Genomic DNA, 16,660 nt, shown 5'->3' on the forward strand with positions numbered 1-16,660 from the left:
GATTATCTGTTTAGCCACTCAGACTGAACAGACTCCTCCACTCCAGCCCCATGATAGCGCAGTACTATGTACATGGCCTGCTGATTACTGTATCTCTGCCGTCCAGTATCTGCAGGGCATTTCAGTGTCCCTCTGTCTATTTAAACCTGCTAAAGAGATTACAGCTCATACTAACTGGATTTTCACAGTTCCGTATCGTTCACTTTGGATTCCACATGCACAGATCAGAAGGGTCCTGACACACAACAGTAGCCTAATAGATGCAAGATGCCCTGCTCAGAAAATGTTATTATTAACATTATAAATATTTACAAAAAGGTAGCACTGTAAAACAGACGGCTGTGCACACTGACCATACAGATTACATAATAAAACTGATATATATGAAAAAGAACGCACTGATCAAAAGAGCTTACAAGCTAAAGGAGGTGGTATACGACACAAAAGGTAACCAGAGAGCGTCAGTTTGTGTTTTGCTTATTTATTTATTTGCCTCACCATCTCTTACCTCACCCTGACACTTAGGCTGAAGACACACAGTGCTACTAGTAGTAGCTATTGTGATACTAAAATCTATAGTTAGCATAGCTAAGTATATATATATATATATATATATATGTATATATATATATATATATATATATATATATGTATGTATATATATATATATATATATATATATATATATATATATATATATATATATATATATATATTTCAGCTCGATTTAACTATGTAACTTGTCATGGCTACAAAATAGACAATAGTGATAATTAGCTTTATTAAGAAACTACTTGCGTTTTAACAGAGGCAACTCTCAGTATTGTCTATGGCAGGATATTTTGTAGCCACAAAAAGTAGCCTCAGCTAAAGCACACGTAGTGTCTTAGTAAAGCCAATTATCACTATTGTCTATTTTGTAGCCATGACAAGTAGCCACTACTAGTAGCTCTGTGTGTCTTCGCCCTTAAAGGGATACTGTCATGGGAAAAAAAATGAATCGGTTAATAGTGCTGCTCCAGCATAATTATGCGCTGAAATCCATTTCTCAAAAGAACAAACAGATTTTTTTATATTCAATTTTGAAATCTGACATGGGGCTAGACATATTATCAATTTCCCAGCTGCCCCAAGTCATTTGACTTGTGCTCTGATAAACTTCAATCACTCTTTACTGCTGTACTGCAAATTGGAGTGATATCACCCACTCCCTTTTCCCCACCAGCAGCCAAACAAAAGAACAATGGGAAGGTAACCAGATAGCAGCTCCCTAACACAAGATAACAGCTCCCTGGTAGATCTAAGAACAACACTCAATAGTAAAAACCCATGTCCCACTGAGACACATTCAGTTACATTGAGAAGGAAAAACAGCAGCCTGCCAGAAAGCATTTCTCTCCTAAAGTGCAGGCACACATCACATGACCAGGGGCAGCTGGGAAATTGAGAAAATGTCTAGCCCCATGTCAGATTTCAAAATTGAATATAAAAAAATCTGTTTGCTCTTTTGAGAAATGGATTTCAGTGCAGAATTCTGCTGGAGCAGCACTATTAACTGATGCGTTTTGAAAAAAACATGTTTTCCGATGACAGGATCCCTTTAAGGAGAACTGGATATTATTATTAATGCAGCACCCTGGGGATATTGACATTTAACTATGCAACTATGAACTAAAGAAGTTTGTTACTGGATAAAATTGTGAGGCATGCCAGTATCTTTCAAACAGAATGATCTATCACTGGAGAAACTAAATACACAATTAAAATACTGTATAAAGCCAAAAAAATATGGGGATATATGGATTATTATATAAGGAAGGGGGGAGACTAGTTATTAATCCCTTGTCTCTCCGGAAGGCAAGAATGGCAAAGCAATTATTAAACTGACAGCCCCACAAGGTACAAAATGTCTGAGAGGCAAAAAGCTCTGTAACGAGCAAGCAAATCTTCTACATATTAAATATTACGTTTATCAATTATTAGTATTCCTGGTGGTTTTGAAGTCATAGCTTAAGGCCAAATAAATGGACCTATATGAAAGGCCTTTGAAATGAGAAGAAAAGATCAGTGCCGCCTGCTAGTTGCAGGAACATTATACATAGATACATGCCTTTTCTCCTAGACCCCCTGACTAATATGTAGCACTTCAAATTTTATTTAAGACATTTATGGGCAGGCGCAGCTTCTGCACGAATCATCTCTGACTTAATAAGCACTAGACAGTAATACACAGTCAAACATATCAAAGTTCTCTTAAGATTTAGCCTTTATAGACAGCTCATATATTTTAAATTATGAAATAAAAAGATTTTGAATGTCAGGCTCACCAGTCACAACAGAGGCTTTGTATAAAATGCAATTCATTGTTGAAATTTGTAAACAAAGTAAACTCTGTGCCTGAATGGAAATGAGCCCACGGCTGGGCGGATGTATTAAACATGACTAACTGGCCAAACGCAGTTTGATTAGGATTTAAAAACACCAAGCAATACTACAGTAAAATTTCTGTGAATTATAAATACAGTAATGAAACCACTACTGTAAATTATACAGGTGTATAAAATAAATGAGGTGTTGAGATCTTACAAATACAGGTGTTAAATGTCTTAAGCTGGCCATAGATGGTGAGATTTTTAATAGATCTGATCGTCATCGTGAGACCACGATTATCTCGGAACGATCGAATTGTCCAGCAACTAAAATGACCAATTTGCCAGGAAAACAAAGGGGAGCTGCCTGCTTGGCCCTGCAAACATAGATAGATTGCACTGGGACTGATAAAGATTTTTTAACCTGGCCGATCAATTTTCTGACAGATGTCGGCGAAAAAAAGTGAGATGTATGTTCGTTCGAATCCCACTAACTTCACGATAATTTCGAAGGATGGGTCGGACTTTGGCAAGAGAAAAATCTTGCGTCTATGGGGAACTATGAGAACTTTAGGACATTGAATAGATCCTTCATATTTGGCAGAGATCACATTTTGACTTACCATAAAAGAGATGGTATTTGGAAGAAAGTAAACAGAATATTATTATAATTTATAATGGCACTAAAGCTATTTTATTTGAAAATGTGTCAGATGCATGCTATTTCTGTTAGAGGGCTTCCTTTAGCATCCCGTAAGATTTACTCGCTTGGTGAGGACGCCAACCATAATGTGCATATTAAGCACCAACATAATGCACAGCTCTGAACAAAAATAGTTGTATACGTTGAGATACTGATTTAAAAAAACAATAAACTATACAAGATGTAAAGAGGGCCTGGCCCAAAAGAGCTACCGCTCTAAAAATCAACTTTTAGGGGCCGATTCACTAAGGGTCGAATATCGAGGGTTAATTAACCCTCGATATTCGACTAGGAATTAAAATCCTTCGACTTCGAATATCGAAGTCGAAGGATTTAGCGCAGATAGTTCGATCGAACGATCGAACGATAAAATCCTTCGATCGAACGATAAAATCCTTCGATCGAACGATAAAATCCTTCGATCGAACGATAAAATCCTTCGATCGAACGATAAAATCCTTCGATCGAACGATAAAATCCTTCGATCGAACGATAAAATCCTTCGATCGAACGATAAAATCCTTCGATCGAACGATAAAATCCTTCGATCGAACGATAAAATCCTCGATCGAACGATAAAATCCTTCGATCGAACGATAAAATCCTTCGATCGAACGATAAAATCCTTCGATCGAACGATAAAATCCTTCGATCGAACGATAAAATCCTTCGATCGAACGATAAAATCCTTCGATCGAACGATAAAATCCTTCGATCGAACGATAAAATCCTTCGAATCGAACGGTTCGAAGGATTTTAATCCAACGATCGAAGGAATATCCTTTGATCAAAAAAAGTTAGCCAAGCCTATGGGGACCTTCCCCATAGGCTAACATTGACTTCGGTAACTTCTAGATGGCGAACTAGGGGGTCGAAGTTTTTTTTAAAGAGACAGTACTTCGACTATCGAATGGTAGAATAGTCGAACGATTTTTACTTCGAATCCTTCGATTCGAAGTCGTAGTCGTAGTCGAAGGTCGAAGTAGCCCATTCGATGGTCGAAGTAGCCCAAAAAACACTTCGAAATTCGAAGTTTTTTTTACTTCGAATCCATCACTCGAAGTTAGTGAATCGGCCCCTTAATCTTGTGAAGAAATTATTTACACAGAGTTTCATCTGCCATTAACTTTTCTAAAAAGAATGTAATGGTGTGGTGGCAACAGCAAGGGTGAAAGGGGGGGGGGGGCAAGAGGTGAAATTACTGTTCTTTTGTGCCAAAGACCAAAGGCCTAATCTGTGTTTACCTCTTCATGTAATAAATAAGTACACATCTTCCATTTTTTCATATTGTTTCCTTGTTTAACTTGGTATGGATTTGGTATGGATTTATACACACACACACACACACATATATATATATATATCAATTATCACCAGACCAGCACTCCCTCTAAAAACTTGATAATTTTATTGTCGTAGTATCAAATGCCCGACGTTTCGGTCCACATTTGGACCTTTTTCAAGGATGATACTTTCCCTCATCTCAAATCTTTCTTTATGAGACTGTTTTACCCTGAATATTGATGTTTGGATTATGCAACATTTCTGTGTTAAACACAGTCTCAGAAATGTACAGATAATGTGCTTTGTAAAGAGTTGAGGGGAGGATGAATGATACACAGGGTGCAGTGCCTTTGATTCTATGACATCAGATCATCTATCAAGCAGAATTTAATGGATTAGGCAGCTTAAAGCTCTATTTTACTATTTAAGCACATGACACAACATTAGAGATAAATGCAGAGTGGTGGGTTTATTCTCACAGTAACAACCCCCCTTCAACCAGACAAAAAAAACCCCTGTGCTATCTATACACAATATATTGCTGTGTCTGTGCTCCTGGTACAAGCAGTATGGGTACCAAATATACTTCCTTCTCTCAATCAAACATTTACCCTTCGTCTTTGGTGAAAGGCAACAAGATCTCTTTACAACGTCTCGTCTTTTTCAATAAATTTTGCATGAAAACATGTTACCCAAGCACAAAGTTGCCTGCTGTCGCATTGGAAGTATGATAAATGTTTAATGAAAACAACACTGCGCAGCTTGGTGTCGGACAACAGCTATCACACAGACCTGCTTTGATCTAAGCAGACACTTAAAAGGAGTTCTGAGAATGCTTTGCACCACAGAACTCCATAACCTACATGCAAATAGTGGAGAATTAGCATAAATGACTTCCTGCTGCATAAAAAGGGATGCAAGAGGGAAAAAATATGACAAGCTCCACATAAAAAGCAAGCGTCTGCTGTCAACCTCGAAAAGTCCACAACCCTTTGTTTGTTTGTAAAAATATGTTGCCACAAAGGAGTTACGGCAGCATTTCCTGTATGCGGATTCCCAGCTGCTACAGACATTTATTTTAGAATATGAGCATCCACAAAAGTAAGTGCCTGAGACGGGAAGCTTCCCTTCATTGTCACTGTTACTGCACATTGTTGAAGGGGGTTCTCACCCTGGATAAATACACCATATTGATAGTAGGGATGTCGCGGACTGTTCGCCCGCGAACTAATTCGCGCGAACATCGACTATTCGCGTTCGGCGAATGTTCGCGAACGTCGCGCGACGTTCGCCAATTTGGGTTCGCCTTAGCTGGCGCTTATTTTTGCCCTCTCACCCCAGACCAGCAGATACATGGCAGCCAATCAGGAAGCTCTCCCTCCTGGACCACCCCCACACCCCCTGGACCACTCCCCTTCCATATATAAACTGAAGCCTTGCAGCGTTTTTTCATTCTGCCTGTGTGTGCTTGGAAGAGCTAGTGTAGGGAGAGAGCTGTTAGTGATTTGAGGGACAGTTGATAGTAACTTTGCTGGCTAGTAATCTACTTGATACTGCTCTGTATTGTAGGGACAGAACTCTGCAGGGATTTGAGGGACATTTTAGGTTAGGTAGCTTTGCTGGCTAGTAATCTACCTTCTACTGCAGTGCTCTGTATGTAGCTGCTGTGGGCAGCTGTCTGTCCTGCTGCTGATCTCTCATCTGCATCTGTTCTTCAAACAACTGCCACCTAGCTGTCTAAATATCAATAATAATACCGTCTCCAGAAACACCACCCGAGTGACGTTTTTCAAGCAGCAATAATATATTCCGTATCCAACGGCTGTAGTGTATACGTTGACCTTGCAGGCATTATTTGCCCAGTCTTTAACCAAGTGCCACCTAGCTGTGTGAGCTTTTTCACATTCCGTGTCCAGAAACATCACCTGAGTGACGTAGTGTGATTTCTGCCCTTTACAGCACAAAACGCAGCGCTGTGTCAACAATGGATTTTTCAGATACATTTTTGCCCTTGATCCCCCTCTGGCATGCCACTGTCCAGGTCGTTGCACCCTTTAAACAACTTTAAAATCATTTTTCTGGCCAGAAATGTCTTTTCTAGCTTTTAAAATTCGCCTTCCCATTGAAGTCTATGGGGTTCGCGACGTTCGCGAACTAGTCGCATGTTTTGTCGCAAGTTCGCGAATATGTTCGCGAACATTTTTTCCGCCGTTCGCTACATCCCTAATTGATAGTCAAGCTATAGTCAGGTGTACAACACGTTTCCTGTAAGCAATGCTAAAGAAGGGATTCATGTAAAAAATTAGGAAATGCATAAAACAGGAGACTGAAAGAAATGGGCTTCTGGGAACCAACAGAAGTGTAAGCATTCAATGTCACATCTAGACCTGAGATGTCCTGAGATTCAACCATCATCTCTAGCCTTCTCATACGTTGACATCTTTGAATTTTTCAAGATTGCAAGATTGCAATTAGTGGCTCATTGATTCAAACTCAAAGCATGGTGTAAATTATGTTCTAAAAAACAGGTAAAAGCTCTCACCCTCTGAGCTAGAGCAAGAAGCAGTACTTATGATTGTTTAAAGGGGGTTGGTTCACCTTCAACAACTACTGTAGTTGTTTTCAGATAGATCACCAGAAATAACGGCTTTTTCCAATTACTTTCTATTTTGTATGTGTCACCGTTTTTTCTAATATTGATGTGTAAAGTGTCATTTTTCACCTTCAAAGCAGCTCTGGAGGGGGGTCGCTGACCCTGTAAACTGTTCTAAATTGATACATTTAGTTGATACATTTCTTATCTTTGTCCCTGCTGAGCAGAATCTCTGGGTTTCATTACAGGCAGCTGTTAGAATTGATACAATAGTTGCCAATACTCTAGAGATGCTGCTGAGAAATGTATTAACTAAATGTTGCAAAATTGTAACAGTTTAGAATCTGCACCTGAATTACTGAGCTGCCAGACTCAAACACCAGAGACACGGACATTCAACTTTAAACTTGGATTTTGGAAAAACAGTAAAAAATAAATAATGGAAAGTAATTGAAAAAAGTCTTTATTTCTGGGGAACAATCTGAAAAAATTGAACTGAAAAAAGTGTTTGGAAGGTGAACAACCTCTTTAATGTCATTTATCATTTTAGTAGGATATGTGGAGAAGATGCATAAGCCATACCCCTGATCATCATAAAAAGGTGGTGGCGTTCTACTTATATAAAGACACTCAAATAGAAGCCCTACCTATAGACAGGATATGCTTTACTCACTTAAATGGTTCTTATTATAAAAGCAAACTACATAAGAGGCAAGGTCATCAATATTACAAAAATTACAGAGAACCCACTTTACATGAATTTCCCATTTTACACATTTGTCATTAAAGGGGAACTATGGTGAAAATTAAAATGTAATATTAGTTCCGCATACTGAAATAGGAAACTTTGTAAATACAACCAATTACAAATTCTGTACCGTTTCTGAAATAATCAAGTTTACCTTCACTCTCTAAGCATCGGTTTCTCCTCATTCTGTCTTCAGTCAGGAGTTGGGTGTTAAATGAATGATCCAATATATCTTATAAGGGGCTCCTTTTGCCTAGAAGATGTATTAGAGCTCACACTATTAAAATCACCAAATCCTGTCTCTCTACATGCAGAATTTGTGCAAAAGGCAGTTATTTTGTTAGATTTTGTTTGTACTGAAATAAGTTATTTGAGTGAGCTCTAATTCATCTGCTAAGAAAGGGAGCCCCCCCCCATAAGATATATTGGATCAATTATCTGTCACCCAACTGCTGCAGGAAGACAGAATGAAGAGAAATAGATGCGGAGAGAGGAATAGTGAATATAAACTCGATTATTTCAGAAACAATGCAGGATTTTTAATTGATTGTATTTAGGATGTTTCTTACTTCAGTATGAGGAATCGCAATAGTTCCCCTTTAACCACTAGCTTTATCAGTGTTTCCTTACAAGTTCCTGCAAAAATTTATATGGAGCCGCACCCACTCTTTTCATGCAGTTGGGTCGCTTACCACATTTATTACTTCATCTTGGCGACTGGATGGTGTACCCCCCCCCAGAAATGCTGAAATTGTTGGTGAAGTAATAAATGGAGTCAGCTCCCCAACTGCATGAACAGAGTGTGTGCGGATCCATATACATTTTTGCAGCTACTACAGGACCAAGTCAGGTCTGTGGAAAGCCAGCACCACTAATGCAGAGTGAGAGAACAGGTGTGCGGCAGAACTATAACATTTGCTTCACAAGTTCCATCATTCATATTTTCCAAGGTAATACATGTATTAATTATGAGGTCTTGGATGGGATTTTTTTTAATCTAGCTTATTAACTGCCATGACTATTTGTTTAAAATCTATCTGGAAAAAAAAATAGCTATTAATATTTTAAAAGGTCCTTAAATATGAAAATGATCTACTAATTAGGCGATCTTTCTAGGGGCAGTGAAAAAACTGACTGGTTTAGGCAGTATTTGGTTGTACATAGGTCAAGAACAAGGGAATCCAGTGTCCTTTCTCTAGTACAAATTGTGGAAGATGATTAAGAATCAAAAAAGTAGTTAGGGGCTTTATGTTATCATAAAATATATCATATAACCAGATGGGTTCCGAGCTATAGCAATTGGATGCTAAGTATACAAACAGCAGTAGGAGACTTTATGGTATACTGTATATATTTCATGTGGACATAGGTTGCTGTAAACTAAAATTTGGCATGCTAGTGATTTCAAACTGTTTACCTGTAGCAAACGATAGATCCTAAAATGAAGTAGATTTACTTATTTCTGCTTCCGAGACCCACAATAATCATGTCACTATGAACAGATTACCACTTGAAACTCTGCCACAATCAAATGTTTCAAAGGCCCTTTGGTTTCTCGCAATCCTTCAACATGCACAGAGCCCTATTCTGGGATAGAGTATTTACAAGAAATTTGTCTAATACATGCAACACAAATAGGCAACACAAATGAGATAAACATTCTCCATCAACTAAAGCAGGAGCAGAGGAAGAAAGCATCTAATGAGGGATTAACTACTTTATAACAGAACTGGCTGTAGCAGTAGAACCAGGGTTACCACATTTTTCGGACATTAAGTTTGGGCAGGGGGCTGGGATGACGTCCCAGGCGGGGCAGAGCAATTACATTATGGGCTGGGGCTGTGACGTGGCAATCGGTGATTTGCCGATAGTCACATCAATCTTTGGAAATCCAGTTTTCCAAATTAGGAAGTTTTGACCCTTGCAGCTGTTCTGAAAACCGGGTTGTGCAGGTCAAAACTGGACAGGCGCCAACCCGAGGTGGAACATACAGTAGCCTTTAAAATAATTTAACTTACCATGACACAGAGAAGAACAGATATAGGACTATAACTACCATGAAGAAAAGCTTGGTGACTGGTCTTTTCAATACTATACAAAGCATAGTGTATACAAATCATAAAAATGTAAACACCAAACATTTCCAGTTGCATTAGCATCATATAACACAGCTGCCACACACACTTCAGTAGACATCATTATCAAAAGACATATTTACAGGTATGGGACCTCTTTTCCAGAATGCTTTGGAATGAAAATTAAATCATTTTTAAAAGTTTGCATTGATTGGTTAAAATGGAGTCTATAGGAGACAGCCTTCCAGTAATTCGCATCTTCCTGGATAACGGATCCGATAACTGTACTAAGAATGATGGCTAAAGCTCAGCTACATTGCATAAGTGACTCAATCAATTTTAATCATTTTGCAATAAACAAATATCATCATAAATATTATAAAAATATTAAGACACTGTCAGGGAAGTGCCCATGTTCTTCTTTATTTTAAAAGTCATAATAAGAATATTAATTCTCTCAAATATGGAATAAAGTGTTTACAAATAATTAAATGCCTACCCAAAGTCTCAGTGCAGCATAACTTACTTTGTTAGGGCAGCCAAGAATTTATAGTGTGCACCTCTGTAGACAGTTAGTGATAAAGCAATAAAAATCCATCACAAACAAAATCCTTCTGGTTCAAAATAACTCTCGGAGGTGCACACAGAACTCCAATGGATTTATATTAAATTTATATTAAATGTCTCCCCCTTTAATATCCATAGCTATCAAGAGTTAAGCTCCCCATAGACGCGACGATTCTTCTTGTTGAACGACCGTTTTTAGGGAAGTCTGACCAATCCTTCGAAATTATCGTGCGGTAAGTGGGATTCGAACGATCGTACATCTTACGATTCTTTGGCCATCTGTCAGGAAATTGATCGGCCAGGTCAAAAAATCTTTGTCGATCCCAGTGCAATCTATCTATGTTTGCAGGGCCAAGCAGGCAGCTCCCCTTTGTTTTCCTGGCAAATTGGTCTTTTTAGTTGATGGTAAATTCGTACGATTGTACGATCGTTCCGAGAAGATCGTGGTCTCACGATCAGGATCTGATCTTTTAAAAATCTCAACATCTATGGCCAGCTTAAGAGTTTTGTGGAAATTGTTCTTCCTAAAACGAAGGAGGTCTCACATCTGTTTGATGAAATTACTTTATTTCATACCCATGTTAAGAGATGGCCTTCACCAATCATATAAAATGGCAAAGATCTCTGTTTTAAAAATGAGTAACATCAATATTACTATGATACCACTCACCCACTCTGGCTTAAATCAAAAAAATGGCAAAGAATTTAACAATTCATATAAAATGGCAAAGATCTCTGTGTTAAAAATGAGTAACATCGATATTCCTATGATACCACTTACCCACTCTGGCTTAAATCAAATCTGCTTCACTCAGAATGAATGGAACATCATACTGTTTTTACACAGGGACAGTTATGATAAAATATTTTTAGCACCATTTGAGTTTTCAGATGGTTGTCGGGTAACCAGAACTTTTTTTTTTTAAATGCTCAGTTAAGGTGGCATTTATGGTGATGCGAGATATTTTGTATATAAAGCATCTATTAATACATTATTTTAGCACATATGTAAGTGGGGCAATCCATTTCAGAATATAAATTCTTGGGAATTTACTTTCCCTTTTGTTAATTAGAAAGGTTCACTTGTGTGTACTGCTTGAAGGCGTCTCCTTCATTTAAACAAAAGCTTTCAAAAAACCTACTGAATACAGAGCTGATTTTGTTAACTTTGCACCCCAGTATACTGTTGCTTGTGTGTTTTGAGAAGCATGCAACCTTTGTTGCCCACATCCTACCCTTTCTGTATGCAGTGCTATACAAAGAGGTGAATGATACTTGCAAATTCAAAGTACAAAAAACATGGATCATTGCTCCCTTCCCCATTTTATCAAAGCCTTTTGAAGAAAACAAGACCTATTCGCAATCCAGTATTTTAATGGGAATATTAGAATCAAATAAAACATTTTAAATGGGCAATTAAAGAAAGAAGGGTAAGAGAAGAGATGTGCCATATTAAGGCAAGTTGTGCATCACCCCAAAATTTTTTGCCAAAATGGGGGACCTAATGCCCAGGTGCAGTGCCCTACACAATTATATAGCATGAGGAGCGAGGGGGAGTGTGAGGAGAGCAGTGACATCCAGGAAGTGTTGTATGGAAAGTGAAAGTAATTGACTGACCCACCTTTAGGCCTCATGCGTAGAGGCGGGGCAGACAATATATGATTGACGGCTCAGATATTTAAACACCTTTATAACAGGTAAGGGTGTTTTAATAAAAAAAAAAATGTGATTTCATATTTAATTTGCAAAGGACTTCCATTCCACAGCTTTTTAAGTGGGTCACAGGTAGGCTTTAAAATGGCAAATAATTCTCTTTTTAACAATTCATATAAAATTGCAAAGATCTCTGTGTTAAAAATGAGTAACATCAATATTACTACCCACTCTGGCTTAAATCAAATCTGCTTCACTTAGAATGACTGGAACATCATACTGTTTTTACACAGGGACATGATAAACTATTTTTGGCACCATTTGAGTTTTCAGATGGTTGTCGGGTAACCAGAACATTTTTTTGCTCTATCTATGAAAAATACTTAATGCCTAAAAAAACGCCCAGTTAAGGTGGCATTTATGGTGATGCATCTATTAATACAACATTAGAGAAGAGATTCAATCCACAGCTTTTTAAGTGGGTCACAAGTACGCTTTAAACATGGCAAAGAATTGCCTGTTTCACACTTACTTATAGAATACTTCAGTAGTGTCATTTCTAACAAGCTATTTATTCATTAAAATTATACTGTATCATTTTTTAGCTAAACTATAAGTAAGTACAAGAAGTGCATTTTGACACAAGTACCATTTGTGACCGCAACTGCACTTGCTGATATACATGAGCTCTATGATATCTTTTATTTATTTTATTTTAATATATAATTTACAGTATGTAGCATGTAAAATGTTTGACTTGAAGATTATATATGTATTAAAAACTATTGAGTATTATAAATTGTTACAATAAGGAAGACTACATTCTGTCATTGCACCTAAGCAGATAGCAAGCTGTACATACCTAGGTTTGGAAGTAGATTCCCTTTGTTTTCCTCTCTCCTCCCTCATTTTTGACTTTTCTTTGCCTTTCCCTCGCTCTCTGTCATATGATCTACTGCGAGATCTCCTTCTGCTAGATCGTTCACTGCTTCTGCTGCGAGAGCGTTGGCGGTGCCTTGATCTTGACCTGTTTTGTATGAAAACAAAGGAAAGTTAACCATCAGTTTAATAAAAATCCTATGCTACTGTGGCCTCATGACAAATAATTCAGATTCAGATCACAAAACAACAATAGACATGGAAACACAAAATCAACAAGTTTTTAAACAAGATTTGCATGACAAGCACTTGAAGAGTCACATCATGTGCTGCTTCTATTATGAATATGGGGGTGGCCGAGTAGGGGTTACTCAAACTGTTGAAAAGACAATTAATATGGCTTTAGCTACATTCAATAACATTTCTAGTTCCTGGCCCAACAGCATATCCTTCCAGTTACAGCAGCAACTTGAATATTATTATATTCTTTCACTTAAGTACAGGTATGGGATCCATTATCTGGACAGAAAGCTCAGGATTATGGGAAGACCATCTCCAATAGACATTCTGGATAATAGATCCCATACCGGTAATAGATTGACAGATTCAAGAAAGGGTTGATGCAATTTTGGCAAGAGAATATTAAAAAGGCTACTGGTGTTAATTTTAACAAGCACAGTATTGATACCGGGGCTGGTATGCAGGACCACAATCAGGGGGGCACAGTCATCCCAAGCCCAGCAGAATTTAAGCTTAAAGGGGTGCCCGGAATTGTTGCACTTTTAAAGTTCATGTTTTAGTGCCCATGTTTGTGTGGCTTTCTTATTGTGGTGTGTAGAGCAGGGGCAGGGTCTGTGGTAGTGGGAGGACTCGGAGTGCAGGGGGCCCAAAAATTTTGTCGTACTGGTCCCATTAGTTACGACAGCAACCCTGCTGGCATGAATATAATTTTGTAATCAATAGTTAATTTATTCCCAAATTAAAAGTTTTTCAAGTTCCTAGAGATCTGCCAGAAGCCAGGCCAAAATTGTTTAAACTTGATGGATGTGTCTTTTTTTATCTACTATGTAATAGGAATGAAATAACATTCTCCACAATTACTTAAAATTCTGATAGCTACTGAACACCACTATATACTAACAATCTATAACAATGTTAACAAGCTGCTCTTCTTTCATGTCAGGAAGGCAATCACCCCCCCCCCCCCAAACACACACACACTCATAATAATAGATAATGCCTTAACAAATTTGAAAAAACATGTGGGTTAAATTGTTTACATACTGGAATACAGAGACATGGGTATAAAACATCTGTACCACTGACTAATCTGCCCTAACCTTCTCTAGTAATTACAGTAGGTTGGAATAACAGGTCTAACTCAACTCCACAGGATTGGTAGGCACAAACTTGAATTTATTAGAGGTATGGGATCCGATATCCGGAAACCCGTTATTCAGAAAGCACTGAATTATGGAAAGGTCTCCTACCATAGACTCCATTATAATCAAATAATCCAAAATTGTAAAAGTGATTTGCTTTTTCTTTGTAATAATAAAACAGTAGCTTGTACTTAATCCTAACTAAGATATAATTAATACTTATTGGAAGTTGAAGCAGCCTATTGGGTTTATTTAATGTTTTCATGATTTTCTAGTGGACTTAAGGTATAAAAATCCAAATTATGGAAAGATCTGGAAAATACCAGAGCATTCTGGATAACAGGTCCCATACCTGTATATTAATTATTACAAACTTATTATTTCTTCCATTAAAAGGTTTTTTCAAACAGGTGTGTTGGGAAGTACTCATTTTATAAAGCTATCACTTTAATAGTCTATATATGGGTGAAATATACATTTTAGGGATGAGCAAAATATTTTGGCTTGTTTTGCTGAGAAAAAAAAATCACCCATAGACTTTAAAGATAATCAAAAAAATTTTGTGTGGTTAGAAAAATTGATGGGGGTTTAGTGCATATTGACTTCAATGCGTCTAGCGATTTCTTTGCCTTTTCGTGGCAGATTTATTAAGGGTCAAAGTGAAAATTCAAAATAGAATTTTCAGATTTTTTTTTTTTTTTTTTGGTCAAAACTCTCAAATTGAATTGTGAATTATCCAAACTCGATTTAAGTTTTAATTCGAATTTTGAGATTTATCATACTCTGGCCCTTTAAGAACTCAAATTCGACTATTCACCACCTAAAACCTGCCGAATTACTGTATAAGTCAATGGGAGAGGTACCAGGGATCAATTTTCTGATGTTTGCAGCCTTCCTGACATTCAAGATTTTTTGGAGAGAAAACCTGAATCAAGTATTTTAAATTTGAATTGAACGTGATTCGATTTTCCGGGTCGATTCAATTCGTCCGACTTTAAAAAAATTCAATCTAAATAAATTTCAAATTTATGGGAGTTTTGGGGAGTTTAAAAAAACCTCACATGAATTCGAAATTCGACCCTTGATAAATGTGCCTCCCCGTGTTGTAAGTTAGGTACCCTTGACCATTTTTCTTTTACCTGTCATTTAAAGAATCAGATTTTTGAAAAGATATAGACAATAAGATTTTTTTTACCTCCCTAAATACAGAAAACAAATTTTTGTAGTTAACACATTTTAGTGCAAGCCAATAAATCTTGGGTTCACTCTATTAGCATAAAAAAACTATAATGAACAGAGTATAATTTATTTAATATAGAATTCATTGAAAAGTGGACTGCCATAAAATAAGACCTACCACCATGGCAAAGGTTAAGTCACTTAGTTAACTTGAAAGACCATCAAAGGCTTCTCAGATCCAGATAGGCCCATATGTTGCAAAAATTCTGTGAAAAAGCTATTACGTTCCAGTCTGCTTTTCATGTCCGACTTACAGAACACACAGATGCTTGGCTCACTTACTTTCTGCAAGCCTCCCACCAAATAATGAAGGTTCTACAATACCTTTTCTGTGTGACAAGCCCAAAGCAGTGTTTTCATTCAACCAACACCTTGGCAGGTTGTAAAAAATATATATGAGCGAGAAAAGAAAAAAAAAAAAGAGAGAGTAAAAAAAAAAAAAAATGAACATCTCTATAAAGCTCATTTACTTACTGCACAATACGTGTTAATTTGTTAATTTCTTAACAGGTAATCAATTAAAATGTAAAATATTGGATAGAATTAGTTGCACTAAATTTAACAGCTGCTCCATAAGCATAATTAATTTCACAAGGGCCATATGTAGGCTCTGCACAGACAGCGTTGAAACAGAAAAAGCAGATTTTAAAATAAGTTTGAGAAAATCTGCATTTAATTAGCAGGTGGGCACTACAACTGCATAATGTTTTATACATTTTTATTTATGAAGTGACAGAAGATCTAAAGGCTTTTTAAAATGGCGTTTATTGTTTGAATGGGTACTGTTTTGCTGCATGCTAAAGTGATTTAAATCCTCATAGCTGCTCTTTGAAAAAAATCATAAATGATGAAGGAAAACATGTGGGAAACTGTAAAACTAGAAAGAATTTGCGACACAAAACAGATACACATACCCATAACCAAGGGAAACTACACTTAATTAAATGTACACTACATCTGGACCATCAGCCTCGTAAAACGTGAAACTATTAATTTTCATTGTTATAAAGGAAGTGAGGTCAAGGCCATTAAACATTTTCCCAAATTTATGAAACTTTGGAATAAAAATTATATTATTGAACAAACATATAAAAACTATTTATGCCATAATAAAATGAATACATTCACAATAATCTCAAACATCCCATTAACTGGCTTAATAGTCTAC

General features: G+C 37.1%; 1 protein-coding gene across 6 annotated transcripts in view; it reads right to left on the reverse strand.

The window, feature by feature from the left end:
- Window positions 1-16,660, reverse strand: part of rsrc1.S (arginine/serine-rich coiled-coil 1 S homeolog) — a 162,409-nt gene that overhangs the window by 117,552 nt on the left and 28,197 nt on the right. For all 6 annotated transcript variants that reach the window (NM_001094310.1, XM_018264500.2, XM_041564042.1 and 3 more), the window contains 1 exon segment: window positions 12,855-13,019. In NM_001094310.1, the coding sequence (NP_001087779.1) occupies window positions 12,855-13,019 (165 nt within the window).

Source organism: Xenopus laevis, chromosome 5S (assembly GCF_017654675.1).
Source record: "Xenopus laevis strain J_2021 chromosome 5S, Xenopus_laevis_v10.1, whole genome shotgun sequence".
Classification (NCBI taxonomy): Eukaryota; Metazoa; Chordata; class Amphibia; order Anura; family Pipidae; genus Xenopus; species Xenopus laevis.